The 15,510-nt window shown below is 43.2% G+C and overlaps 1 protein-coding gene across 1 annotated transcript in view; it reads left to right on the top strand.

Annotated features, from left to right (window-relative positions):
- Positions 1 to 15,510, top strand: part of NOX3 (NADPH oxidase 3) — a 119,511-nt gene that overhangs the window by 70,931 nt on the left and 33,070 nt on the right. Inside the window, exon 7 of the mRNA XM_044291841.1 lies at positions 4,351 to 4,480. Coding sequence (XP_044147776.1) covers positions 4,351 to 4,480 — 130 coding nt within the window. The remainder of the gene's footprint in view (positions 1 to 4,350; positions 4,481 to 15,510) is intronic.

Genomic DNA, 15,510 nt, shown 5'->3' on the forward strand with positions numbered 1-15,510 from the left:
GAGGAAATGGAAGACCACAGGCTCAGTTCAAGTTAAGGCTTGAAGTGGCAGACCAAGAAAAATCTCGGATAGACGAATGGTGAGAACAGTCAGAGTCAACCCACAGACCAGCACCAAAGACCTACAACATCATCTTGCTGCAGATGGAATCACTGTGCATCGTTCAACCATTCGGCGCACTTTACACAAGGAGATGCTGTATGCGAGAGTGATGCAGAGGAAGCCTTTTCTCCGCCCACAGCACAAAAAGTGCCGCTTGAGGTGGGCTAAAGCACATTTGGACAAGCCAGCTTCATTTTGGAATAAGGTGCTGTGGACTGATAAAACTAACATTGAGTAATTTGGCCATAACAATGGGCGTTATGAATGGAGGAAAAAGAACACAGCATTCCAAGAAAAACACCTGCTACCTATAGTAAAATATGGTGGTGGTTCCATTATGCCGTCGGGCTGTGTGGCCAGTGCAGGGTCTGGGAATCTTGTCAAAGTTGAGGGACGCATGGATTCCACTCAGTATCAGCCGATTCTGGAGACCAATGTCCAGGAATCAGTGACAAAGCTGAAGCTGCTCTGGGGCTGGATCTTTCAACAAGACAATGACTAAACACTGCTCAAAATCCACTAAGGTATTTATAAAGAGGAACACGTACAACGTTCTGGAATGGCCATCTCAGTCCCCAGACCTGAATATAATTGAAAATCTGTGGTGTGACTTAAAGAGAGCTGTCCATGCTCGGAAGCCATCAAACCTGAATGAACTAAAGATGTTTTGTAAAGAGGAATGGTCCAAAATACCTTCAACCAGAATCCAGACTCTCATTGGAACCTACAGGAAACGTTTAGAGGCTGTAATTTCTGCAAAAGGAGGATCTACTAGGATCTTTTTTGTGGTGCCCAAATTTATGCACCTGCCTAATTTTGTTTAAACAATTATAGCTCACTTTCTGTAAATCCAATAAACTTCATTTGACTTCTCAAATCACTGTGTGTGTCTTCTATATGATATATTTAACTGATATTTTTATCGTAATAACCAACAATTTATACAGGAAAATCATGACGATTAACAAGCTTGCCCAAACTTTCTCATCCCACTGTAAATACATAAATCACAAAAAGGAAACAAATAATAAGACGTATCTACATACAACACTTTATAATTGCATCTATTATTGGGAACAGAATGGCGTCCGCGCATCATCGGCGGTCGCAGGAAGGCGGGATGTTTCAATTGAGCCCTGATGGGTATATACATACAGGTCCTTCTAAAAAAATGAGCATATGGTGATAAAGTTCATTATTTTCTGTAATGTACTGATAAACATTAGACTTTCATATATTTTAGATTCATTACACACCAACTGAAGTAGTTCAAGCCTTTTATTGTTTTAATATTGATGATTTTGGCAATACAGCTCATGAAAACCCAAAATTCCTATCTAAAAAAATTAGCATATCATGAAAAGGTTCTCTAAATGAGCTATTAACCTAATCATCTGAATCAACTAATTAACTCTAAACACCTGCAAAAGATTCCTGAGGCTTTTAAAAACTCCCAGTCTGGTTCATTACTCAAAACCGCAATCATGGGTAAGACTGCCGACCTGACTGCTGTCCAGAAGGCCATCATTGACACCCTCAAGCAAGAGGGTAAGACACAGAAAGAAATTTCTGAACGAATAGGCTGTTCCCAGAGTGCTGTATCAAGGCACCTCAGTGGGAAGTCTGTGGGAAGGAAAAAGTGTGGCAGAAAACGCTGCACAACGAGAAGAGGTGACCGGACCCTGAGGAAGATTGTGGAGAAGGACAGATTCCAGACCTTGGGGGACCTGCGGAAGCAGTGGACTGAGTCTGGAGTAGAAACATCCAGAGCCACCGTGTACAGACGTGTGCAGGAAATGGGCTACAGGTGCCGCATTCCCCAGGTCAAGCCACTTTTGAACCAGAAACAGCGGCAGAAGTGCCTGACCTGGGCTACAGAGAAGCAGCACTGGACTGTTGCTCAGTGGTCCAAAGTACTTTTTTCGGATGAAAGCAAATTTTGCATGTCATTCGGAAATCAAGGTGCCAGAGTCTGGAGGAAGACTGGGGAGAGGGAAATGCCAAAATGCCTGAAGTCCAGTGTCAAGTACCCACAGTCAGTGATGGTCTGGGGTGCCATGTCAGCTGCTGGTGTTGGTCCACTGTGTTTTATCAAGGGCAGGGTCAATGCAGCTAGCTATCAGGAGATTTTGGAGCACTTCATGCTTCCATCTGCTGAAAAGCTTTATGGAGATAAAGATTTCATTTTTCAGCACGACCTGGCACCTGCTCACAGTGCCAAAACCACTGGTAAATGGTTTACTGACCATGGTATTACTGTGCTCAATTGGCCTGCCAACTCTCCTGACCTGAACCCCATAGAGAATCTGTGGGATATTGGGAAGAGAAAGTTGAGAGACGCAAGACCCAACACTCTGGATGAGCTTAAGGCCGCTATTGAAGCATCCTGGGCAGTGCTAATTGCCTCCATGCCACGCCGCATTGAAGCAGTCATTTCTGCAAAAGGATTCCCGACCAAGTATTGAGTGCATAACTGAACATAATTATTTGAAGGGTTTTTTTGTATTAAAAACACTTTTCTTTTATTGGTCGGATGAAATATGCTAATTTGGGTTTTCATGAGCTGTATCCCAAAATTATTAATATTAAAACAATAAAAGGCTTCAACTACTTCAGTTGGTGTGTAATGAATCTAAAATATATGAAAGTATAATGTTTATCAGTACATTACAGAAAATAATGAACTTTATCACAATATGCTAATTTTTTTAGAAGGACCTGTATATATATATATATATATATATATATATAGGAATAAGGCACAGCATGATCAGTGCCTATCGCCACTGAAGGAACCCTGGGAGTTGTGAGGATCTGATGGGACCATCTCATGTGAGTTATTGAGCCTTGATACTAATTACATGGTGTTGCAGGGCAGTTTGAGGACCTATATGTTTCCAATTCTATTTTTATAAGCATGTGTATAACCATGGCAGCCCAATACATTTCTTGAATAGTTGTGACATTGACATCCATCCTGGTCTTTTGTCACACTGACTGTTTATCTGAGCACGTTGGTCAATAGGTATTGGGTTTATGCGAACATTGCAGTACCGTCTTTGTCCAGATCGATTGCACACACCCATGTAAGTGACATGCTATCTCTTTTGCATATTGAGGGGAACTGAATGTTGAATCTGAATGTTGAGTGGAGCTCTCTAATAGGACTGGTATAATGTCTTAGCATGGGACATATAAGAGCCCGTTGAGTTTGGTATAGCCTGTTCCCAATAATAGATACTACACGGTATCATTGCACTTATAAGTGTTTTATGTAGATACGGCTTATTATTGGTTTAATTTTTGTGATTTATGTTTTTATGTATGTATAGGTGAATTACAAGCTATAAGTATTATTCACCCATTGTACTGACCCCTTGAGGAACCCAGTGTGTGGGGGAAACACGTTGGGGCGCTCGGGGTGATAGGACCCGTTGAGGGACAGTGAGGGTGTTATAGCCCAGGTACAAGGACAGAGAGTCCCCACCATTAGGGGGTCGTCTCTAGGCTGAGCTGTATCATAGGGTGATCTTTAGGGAAAGGTCTCCTCACCCCACAGTAATTTAAAATCTGCTTGGTTGTTATATGTATTTTTGTATCTCTTGTTAGGGAATTGCGCATCAGGTATTTTGTATTGTATTGTCTGATGAACTGATCATTCATAACTATAGCTGTACACTTTTTATTTTCTTTATTTCACTTTTTAATTAATCTTGTATATTTTTTATTATTTAATTCTCTTTACTTTATATTTTAATTTTTTCTTATGGGAAAACTGTTTAAATTTTTTAATAAAGGGCATCTGAAAAAAGTGATTAAGTATAAAACACAGAACATACAAAGCAGATAGGGTTTTTTGGGTCAGTGGAGCTTTTTTTTTAATTTTAAAAACTGCATGATCAAGTTGTGGTGTGTTTTTAGGCATATTTCTCATAAGCATCTCAATTGGCTTTGAAAAACACCAGTAAAAAATGCTACAAAATGGCACTGTGTAAAAAAATGCTGTTTTTTTTTAAATGCTTTTTTTTTTCTTACAGTTTAAAACAATAATATTGTGTAAAGATGTATGGATCTTGTCAAACTGCTATATAAATTATGGATAAATTATAAATCAACACTTCATCCAGCATTGTGAACATTTCCTTGTGTAACAAAATCTTGTATAATAAACTGTATATAATAGGAGTATATTGACAACTGTTTGCCTGTCTTCATAATTAAAGTTTAACATTTGTGTTATCTTCCTAGACAGATGGTTCGTGGCCAGACATCAGAAAGTATGTTATTACATAATCTTTCGTATTGTAAAGACCATTACTATGAGTGGGGTAAAACTGAACAATGTCCTATACCAAGATTTTCTGGTAACAAACCAGCGGTAAGAATACTTGTTTCAAATTCCAGTATGTAAAGGAATGTGTGCATGAAACACAATGGGGCACATTTATTAAGACCGGCGTCACGATGGTAACGGTAACGAATCGATTTTCCTGAAATGGTGGTAAAAAAACTAAAACAAACATACTCACCATACGAAAAACTCATTAGTGATGAAGTCATCATGTCCGACCAGCGTGATGACATGTCGTGCACGGTTTCTTCAATTAAGATGGCCGCGATTGCCTCTCCACGATCAAATGGCTGAGGGGAGTATTTACTTTTTTTAACCCCTGATTAACCCTTGATGCGGCCCTCAATGTGACTCTAAGATGCCACGATCAGTGTTGAATGCGGCATCTGCGATTGCCGTTCCCTGTCATTGCACCCTCTACATAAAATGGAATGCGATTTGTGACTAAATACTTCGTAACAAACCGATTTTTGTTTAGAAGTTCATTAAAGCAGCTGAATCAAATTTTTTTATATTTTGCTCATCCACTGGTAATAAATAAGTGCATTTGTCAATAATGTAAGTTTTTTTAAGTTCAATAGCAGAAAAAAGGTAGCTGGATGCTTTAGAGTCTTTCTGAAAGGATTTAATTGTGCTCACCTACTAGTAATGTATAGCCAAAATGGTCTCCTTACAGCATTAAAACAAAGTGTTTAAATGAATTGACTTCGGATCTATGATCTGAAGCTCGAGTCGCTAAAGCATTGTCAGATTGAGTCCAGATTTCCAGATTTTTCTCTCCCTGCTGGTCTTAAAATTGCCTTTCAGTATTGAGACATTTAAGTCCATGATACTGTGTTCTGGTCCTGAGAAGTGTTTGCCCAGTTTTTGTAAATTAATTCTTGAATGTAGATTTTGCATGGTTTCTCAAACATAGATGTTGTCATTGGGGCACTTTATGCATTGTATCATGCAGGGCCGGCCTTGGGTGTTTAGGCACCCTGTGCGAGCTAATCTCGTGGCTCCCCCCCCCCCCCCCCCCCCCCCGGTTCACCTAAACATACAGAAAGAGGAAAACAATCTTTGTAACAAACAGTTTTCTTTAATTACAGATAATTTAAGTGCAAGTGCAAACAAGTACAATCATACCCAGTGTCACCCATAGCCAGTCTCCTGCCCCCCTTAATCATACCCTGTCACCTTTGCCCAGTCCCATGCCCCCCTTAATCATACCCAGTGTCACCCAGAGCCAGTCCCCTGCCCCCCTTAATCATACCCTGTCACCTTTACCCAGTCCCCTGCCCTTCTTAATCATACCCATTGTCACCCTTACCCAGTCCCCTGCCCACCTTAAATTAAGGGTGACAGACACTGGGTATGATAAAGGGGCAGGGGACTGGCTTTAGTTGACACTGGGTATGATTAAGGGGGGGCAGGGGACTGGCTATGGGTGACAATGGGTATGATCAAGGGGGGCAGGGTCTAATTGAGGGGGCAGGAGACTGGGTAAAGGTGACAGGGTATGATTAAGGGGGGCAGGGGACTGGCTATGGGTGACACTGGGTATGATTAAGGGCCCCCCTTAATCATACCCTGTCACCTTTACACAGTCCCCTGCCCTTCTTATTCATACCCAGTGTCACCCTTACCCAGTCCGCTGCCGCCCTTAATCATGGGCAGGGTCTAATTGACGGGGCAGGGGACTGGGTAAAGGTGACAGGGTATGATTAAGGGGGGCAGTGGACTGGCTCTGGGTGACACTGGGTATGATTAAGGGCCTTAATCATACCCAGTGTCACCCATAGCCAGTCCCCGGCCCCCCTTAATCATACCCTGTCACCTTTACACAGTCCCCTGCCCTTCTTAATCATACCCAGTGTCACCCTTACCCAGTCCCCTGCCCCCCTTAATCATACCCAGTGACTGTCACGGTGTCACCCACCTTATCTAGTCCCCTGCCCCCTTAATCATACCCAGTGTCTGTCACCCTTATCCTTATCCAGTCCCCTGCCCCCAGGCCCCATTTAAAGAAAGATATTTGGTTAAAAAATAAATAAAAAAAGAGTACCGCACATACCTGTTACATCCAGTGACGTCTCCAGTGAAGTAGACTTTCCTCAGCATCTTCATTCGGAGATAGGACCGTCATGATAACTTCTTTCAGCCGTGTCTCGTCTCTGCAGAGTTTCACAGAAATTTATGGGGATTTCTCACTTTACTATCATCCTCAGATAACAGACCTCCCCCGTAGTGCCCATAACTATAATGCCCTCTGTATGATTATAATATATACTGGCCCCTATATATTATTATTATTTCCTCCTCTGTATTATTATTATTAATATTATAATGGCCCCCTCTGTAGTATTATAGTAATAATTTTGCCCCCACTTCAGCCCCTCCAGCATACAGTCCCATGTAAGATACAACCTTCCCCCTGCCTTCAGCCCCTCCAGCATACAGTCCCATGTAAGACACATTACTTCCCTGCCATCAGCCCCTCAAGCATACAGTCCCATGTAAGGTAGATCATTCTCCTGCCTTCAGCCCCTCCAGCATACAGTCCCAAGTAAGGTACATCACTCTCCTGCCTTCAGCCCCTCCAGCATACAGTCTCGTGTAAAATACATCATTCTCCGCTTTCAGCCCCTCCAACATACAGTCCTATGTAAATAATATCACACTCCCTCTCTTTGCAGTCTGCCTTCAGCCCCTCCAGCATACAGTCCCATGTAAGATACATCACACTCCTGCCTTCCAGTCCTTGTTGCACAGTCCCATGTAAAATGCATCACTGATCCTGCCTTCAGCCCCTCCAGCATACAGTCCAATGTAAAATATATCACTCCCCCTGCCTTCAGCTCCTCCAGCATACGGTCCCATGTAAGATACAACGCCCCTCCAGCATCCAGCCCTATGTAAAATAATATCACTCTCTTGCCTTCAGCCTCTTCAGCATACAGTCCCATGTAAATAATATCACCCCAACTACCCTCTCTTCAGACCCCTCTAAGGCAACTTTCACACTTGCGTTCAGAGCGGATCCGTCATATAATGCAGACGGTGGATCCATTCAGTACGGATCCGTCTGCATTATATTGTAAAAAAAATTCTAAGTGTCAAAGTAGCCTCAGACGGATCCGTCCAGACTTTACATTGAAAGTCAATTTGGGATGGATCCGTTTGAAAATTGAGCCATAGTGTCATATTCAAACGGATCCGTCCCCATTGACTTACATTCTAAGTCTGGACGGATCCGTTTGCCTCCGCATGGCCAGACGGACACCCGAACGCTGCAAGCAGCGTTCAGGTGTCCGCCTGCTGAGCGGAACGGAGGCCAAACACTGCCAGACTGATGCATTCTGAGCGGATCCGCATACACTCAGAATGCATTAGGGCTGGACGGAAGCGTTCGGGGCCGCTTGCGAGAGCCTTTGAACGGAACTCACAAGTGGAGCCCCGAACGCTAGTGTGAAAGTAGCCTAACATACAGTCTCCAGTACAAAGATGATTCCTTCTCCCTTCAGCCCCTGCAAAAAGCCCCCCCAAGTAAAAATAACAGTCACTATTCTCCTCCACATACTTACCTTCACACTCTGCTCCTGCTCTGTAGAATCTCCCGCACATCGTTAGGCCACGCCCCCTGTGTGATGAGACTCCGCCTCTTCCCCTGACATCATACCTCCTAGGATCAACTACATTCTACACACTACGTTCGCTCTACTGCTTCATAGGCTTCAGGCCACTAGCCTGAAGCCTATGAGGAAGAACAGAGGGGACGGGAGCCATAGGCTCCCATGATCCTCATTTTAGTGTTTGCTGCCTGGCGCCCCCTGCAATTTTGCACCCAATCTCGGCTCAGGTCGGGCCAGCCGGCTGCTGTAGCCTGTAGAGACCGACTGCAAGCTGTGTCGGCCGCCGGGCGCCCCTGTTGCCATCGCACACCCCAAAGGCCGGCCCTGGTATTATGTACTAGAATCTCTACCTGATAGAACGTTAAAGAGAAAAAAATATTAAAAGTCTTTATTGAAGAGATATCTATAAAAAAAAAAAGGGGCAAAATGGCCCTGATAAATCTTGGCAGGCAAACAAGATCCACCGAATGTTCCGGCAGGACAAAAGTTAGTTTTGGATTGGGGCTGGGAGGAGGGGGGGGGGATTAGGTTTTCTCAGATCTGGGTGGGGGGGAGGGCATTTAAATGAAGGGTTTTGAGAATAATTGACGTTGAGGGTCAAATTGTCTTGAGTCTTTACTGTCTACCTAGGCATCAATGTCTGTTTCATGAAAATGATTTGTAAACAACATACAATGCTTTTGAATTGTACTTTATATGTCTTTTATTTGAGAAATAAAAAATGTTCTTGAAAAAAAAAACAAAAAAAAAACAGGATCCACCAGATGTACAGGGGGACTGAAATATATATGCCTTCTACATGAAGTGCATCCTAAATGAGCCGCCTGTGCAGCCCTATCATTGGATAGACTTACTTTTGTTTTAGCAGTGAGTAAAAGTCATCCTCAGGGCTTGTCCAGACTAGAAGCAGGTTATCAATGTACCGGAAGTTGATAAAAATCCCCCCTTCAGTTTAGCCATGAACAGTTTGGCATATTGTGATGACATTTTACTGTTTATATTGCTTCTCATATATTAAAGGTATATCGTATATGTCATTTCCAAATGAAAAGTAATTATGGTGGAGCACAAACTTGATTAGTTTTAAGGTTGGCTCTGTGGATATGTTGTTCTTTTGAAGATAGTGCTGGCATGGGGCTATGCCATCCTTATGGGGGATGTTGGAGTATAGTGGTTGCCAATATTGCATCCTCTGGTAGTGGACCTAGGGGTAAGAGTCTGTAAAGAATGTCTGTGGTGTGCTGGACATAACCGAGTGTCCGTTTAACCAAAGGTTTTAGAATGTTTTCCACCCAGCTAGAAATTTTCTCACTTATTCTCAATAACCAAAATAATTGGTCTTCCTGGGTTACCTTTATATTGTTTAGGTAACATGTAAAAGGTACTCAACTTGGGATTGTCTGGTATCAGTTGCACTAAAGTGGATGATGTGGGATGAAACCCATTTTGTGGGGCCTTCTTTGAGTAGGGTGCAGTGTCGAACTGAGCTGTCTAGGGCCAACCAGTAACATTTATTTTGTGGGCCCAATACGGACACGTCCAAATATTGCCTGCTACAAGATGATTGACTATGGGGTCCCTGCAGCAACTTTGCAGGTTCCTGGGAAGGAGGATACTGGCTGTAGTTTCTTAGGTGCTGTACACTGACTATCAATATGTAGTGCAGTAAGTCTACTGTGTTATGTGCCACTTGTACAGGGGATGGATGACAAGAGGCCCACCTTGCTCAGGGGTCCACTGAGGGATTCACCTATATCCCTGTTGGCCAGTCCCAGCCTGGCAGGGTGTAATATTTTGTGTCAGAGCACCTACTAGACAGAGACAAATTGGTGTTCTTCCTTGCTTTTTAACCTCTTAAAGGGGTTTATCAACCATAGAAACTGATGGCATATAGCATAATTTTCTGGTTGGTGGGGTTGTAGCTGCTAGGCACCATATTGAATTTATATAGAACTGTATGAAATTTTTCCATCCTTCCTTGGAAAACAAAATCAGCTATATGATACCTCTTGCATGTGCAGCCAATTTCAGTCCCCACTACAGCATCTCAATCAGATTTTGAGCCAGACTTGATTACTAAGGAGAAAGCCATTTTTTCAAGTCATTCCTTGGGTTATTTACTGGTATGTTTGGAGTCTTTGTCGTGTTGTGTGGTCAACTTTTGAATGCGCTTCGACAGTTGGTCTCATATTATTCTTGAGCACCCTCTGATTCAGTGAAGAATTTATAGTATTTTTTTTTATGATAGTGAGCTATCCTGACCCAAACCATAACAATTTTAACATTATACATTATACTTTAGAGTAGGTATCAGGTTTTTACAGTGAAATATTGTCTTTTTGTTGCCAAACATGCATTTTGGTGCTGTCACCACATAACTGTCACATACAACTTTGGTAAAATTCGGAAATCACCACACATGGGGTATAGCCAAACCTTTAATCCATTTTCTCTTTTTGTGATCCATAGCGGATTTTGGTTTCAAAAACTACATAATAAATTCTGACCGCAAGAGGATGTTCACCCAGATTTTCATATTTTGTTTTTACTTTGTAACAAATACACAAGGCAAAGATGTGATATAAATCAATGTTTGTTTGTTTTACAGCTGAACATTCTGACTCTGTGAAACATCCGTCAAATAAGTGAAAGTAAATAATTTTAATTAATGCCATATTTTTTTAAAATATGGAATCACTAAATCACTAAAGAAAAGTAGAATAAAAAATATCCTAATTAGTACTTTTTGGTCCACTTTGGGCTTTTGCGACAGTTCAAATTTATAAATTTTACAAATGATAAATATTTTACATAAAGCTGGATCCATCTTTCTTGAAGACTGGTTGACAAATAAGCTTTGCAGTGCCTTGTCATGGACCCTTTTTTTTTATTTTTTTATTCTCACTATACATTTTCAATCAGATTGAGATATGGTCCATGCCATTAAGTTGATATGCACTTCCCAAAGAAAAGTTTTAACCTGCTTTATTCTGTGGCAAGGTTTATTATTATTATTATTATCCGGAAAAATGGCTTCATCGTCACTAGGCTTATTTTCTATTGATGAAATGGTTAAAGGGGTTGTCCCCCATTTTCCCCCAGACAGCTCCTCTGATATGAGCATTGAAGCATTTCGTGAATCGCGTAGGACAAAGGCTTTCTTAGGACATCTAGTGACGTACCTGGCTCTCCATGGGGAAAGCTAGGTAGAGGTTTCCGCCTAGCAGTGAGCCCAGTGACCCCACCAGAACTTATCAGCAGGCGTCAGTGCTGCCCTAGCCTGTAAAATGGGTAGGGCAACATTACAGCCCGCCCATCAGTGCCGATTATGTGACTGGCAACACTGATAGGCGGAAACCTCTGACGTAGTGTTTAAAAACACAAACAGCCCTTGCTCTGCACGATCTAGAGCATCAGAGCATGCTCCAATGCTAATATCAGGGAAGCTGGAGGGGTGAAAATGGGGGTATGTCATCATTCAGCTCTGAACCCAGTCAACCCCTTTAAAGTGCCCACTATTTCTATGTACACTTGTGCATGAACTATTAAAGGTAACAATTGCCATGTCCCCTGGTCTTTTAAACATAATATGCAACTCCATACCATAAATAAGCGGGGAAGTTTGATTGTTTTCCTCAAGCAGGCTTATTTATACATTTCAGTAGTATGGCAAACAAAAGTTTAGCATCATTTCCTTGATTTGTGAGCCATCCCTGGATATCATCCAGTCTTCTACACTCCATGATTGCTTCACTTTAGTCCATTGGCACCTTTTTTTCTTCTGTTTCTGTGTTTATTGCTAGCTTTTCTAAACCTAAGGGCTCTTTTACACGGGCATCGCATGTGAGGACCGAACAAAATGCGGGTGCGTTGCGGGAAAATGTATGCTTTTTCCGCGCAAGTGCAAAGCTTTTAAATGCGTTTTGCGCGTGTATGAGAAAAAACGGCATGTTTGGTACCCAGATCCGAACCTGGATTTCTTCACAGACATGGTTGTAAGGGAAAATTATAGCATTCTTAATACAGAATGCTTAGTAAAATGTCCATTGAGGGGTTAAAAATAATAAACCAATTTAACTCACCCCATCCCCTTGATCGCGTAGCGGATCTCCTCTTCTTTCCACTTTCTTCAGGACCTGGGTAAAGGACCTTTGATGACGTCACTGCGCTCATCATGATGGTGATGAACCATATTATGGACCATGTGAGGAGCGCAGTGATGTCACCACAAGTCCTTTTCATCAAAAAAGAAAGAAGACATGCCAGGCTGAGAGTTCAAGTGGATTAAGGTGAGTTTATTTATAGTTTTTTTTATTTTTAACACTCCATCACTATTTTACTAAGCATTCTGTATTAAGAATGCTATAATTTTCCCTTATAACCATGTTATAAGGGAAAATAATAAAGATCGGGTCCCCACCCCGATCGTCTACTAGCACCCATGCGTGAAATTAGCACTGCATCTGCATTTGCTTGTGGATGCTTGCGATTTTCACTGCGTGAAAAACACACAATATAGAGCTTGCTGTGATTTTCACGCAACTGACCAGTGATGCGTGAAAATCACTGCTCATGTACACAGCCCCATTGAAGTGAATGGGTCTGGATTCAGTGTGGGTGCAATGCATTCACCTCACGCATTGCACCCGCACTGAATTTTCGTCCGTGTGAAAGGGGCCTAAATCTGCCTATTTTTTTATAGTTCTGTAAGAAACAGAGACTTCTGTTTCCATCCATTTCTTTTGTTTGTCTTCTATTCTCAAAGTATCTTCCTTACATATAACCCTTATAACGTTCTCATTTTATTTATATTTAACAGATTTTCTTTCACTATCACAAATGCAGTGCAGAGCGCAAATGTACTTTTTAGCCCAATTTTTTTTTATTTGTCCCCCCAGAATCTAACAGATGGAATTACTGAATTGATTGCACTCATATATGCAGAACAGGGGTATGTTACAGATTTTTTTTTGAATATGTCACCCTCTTGTTCCCTGAACTCACAGACTGATTACCTATATTATTTTTTCAAAGCCTATGGTCATGCTGAGGTAGTTCAGTGACAGTTAAGTGACCCAGAAAACAATGATTCTGCAGTATGGGTCCATTGTTGGCCTAGTAGGCTTTAATGATCACCTTAGATGATCACAAAGAAAATTAATGTTTTTTCTATGCAGAATTATCCAGCCGATCGCTTTTGGTCTGTTCACAATTAAGCAACGACCTTACCATCTGGGGTGTGCCAACATTGCCAATACACTCAGAGGTGATCACTTCATTGTGATACGCAAGCCCCTTCACTACAACAAGGTAACGATCACGAAGGGGAATTTACATATGTATGTGCCTTTTTTTTGTTTTGTTTTTGCAGCCACAGTGCAGCACCAGAGGCCAGAAAAATTAGGCGTGTACACATGCCCGAAAAAACTGGTATTGTTGCAGCCGCTGCTGTAGCAGCGGCCGGAAACATTTATGTTTTCCAGGCAGAAAGTGCACTAAAACATTGCGGCTTGAACCCTAGTTGGCGGCGAAGTCACGCAAGTCACCCGGCATGCAGCAGCGTGTGGACCATTTTTAGCCCAAGGCATCTCATCAGGCCTTTTTTAGTCAAATGCATCCCCCACTGTCAGTCCCTTCGGGATCCATGCCTCATTCATCTTAATAAAGGTGAGGTAACCAGTGACAATACCTCCTGCTGCGCTGAAGGTCCTTTCTGACAGGACACTTGAAGCAGGGCAGGCCAGAAGTTCTATCACAAATTGGGATAGCTCAGGCCACAGGTCAAGCCTGCCCACCCAGTAGTCAAGTGGTTCATCGCTCCTCAGAGTGTCGATATCTGCAGTTAAGGCGTGGTAGTCTGCTACCTGTCAGTCGATTCGTTTTCTGAGGGTGAACCCCGAAGGGCTGTGGCGATGCGTAGGATTTAAAAAGCTCTGCATGTCCTCAATCAACAACACGTCTGTAAAGGGTCCTGTCCTTGCCAGCGTGGTCGTGGTAGGAGGAGGATTACTTTCACTTCTTCCCCTGTTATATTCCCGTTGTGCTGTGACATCACCCTTATATGCTGTGTAAAGCATACTTTTTAACTTGTTTTGGAACTGCTGCATCCTTTCTGACTTCCAGTAATTTGGTAACATTTCAGCCACTTTCTGCTTATACCGGGGGTCTAGTAGCGTGGCCACCCAGTGCAGGTCGTTCTCCTTCATCCTTTTTATACGAGGGTCCCTCAACAGGCATGAAAGACCCCATTTGCACAAGGTTGGATGCCGAGCTACTCATGTCCCCTTCCTCGTCCTCACTGATCTCATTGAAGGTCTGTTCTTCCCCCCAGCCACGTACAACACCACGGGTACCAGATAGGTGACAACGAGCACCCTGATATGCCTGCTGTGGTTGGTCTTCCTCCTCCTCAAAGCCACATTCCTCCTCTGACTCCTCTTCCTCAGACTCCTCTTCCAGCGTTGCCGCAGGTCCAGCAAGCGATGCTGATAAGGCTGTTTCTGGTGGTGATGGTGACCACAACTCTTCCTCTTCACGCTCATCTATGGCCTGATCCAGCACTCTTCGCAGGGCATGCTCCAGGAAGAAAACAAATGGGATGATGTCGCTGATGGTGCCTTTGGTGCGACTGACTAGGTTTGTCACCTTCTCAATAGGACGCATGAGCCTACAGGCATTCTGCATGAGCGTTCAGTAACGTGGCAAAAAAATACCCAGCTCTGCAGAGGCTGTCCTAGCACCCCGGTCATACAAATACTCGTTGACGGCTTTTTCTTGTTGGGGCAGGCCAACGCGTCGGGCTGTCGCAAATCAAGCGCCTCACTGGCATGTTGTTTCGCCGCTGAATATCGGAAAAGTGCGCCATGGCCGTGTAGGAACGCCTAAAATGGCCACACACCTTCCTGGCCTGCTTGAGGACGTTCTGTAAGCCTGGGTACTTATGCACAAAGCGTTGTACGATCAGATTCAACACATGTGCCAGGCACGTGTCAACTTGCCCAAATTCAATGCCACCAACAAATTGTTTCCGTTGTCACACACCACTTTGCTGATCTCCAGTTGGTGCGGGGTCAGCCACTGATCCACCTGTGCGTTCAGGGTAGACAGGAGTGCTGGTCCGGTGTGACTTTCTGCTTTCAGGAAAGTCAACCCCAAGACGGCGTGACACTGTCATATCCGGGATGTGGAATAGCCCCTGGGGAGCTGGGGGGGTGCAGTTGATGTGGAGCAAGACGCAGCAGCAGAAGAGGACTCAGCCGAGGAGGTTAGCGAAGAAGATGGAGTAGGAGGAGTAGAGGAGGTGGCAGCATGCCTGCCTGCAAGTCATGGCGATGTCACCAACTCCTCTGCAGAGCCACGCATTCCATGCTTGGCAGCCGTCAGCAGGTTTACCCAATGCGCAGTGTACCTGATATACCTACCTTGACCGTGCTTTGCAGACCA

Source organism: Bufo gargarizans, chromosome 4 (genome assembly GCF_014858855.1).
Source record: "Bufo gargarizans isolate SCDJY-AF-19 chromosome 4, ASM1485885v1, whole genome shotgun sequence".
NCBI lineage: Eukaryota > Metazoa > Chordata > Amphibia > Anura > Bufonidae > Bufo > Bufo gargarizans.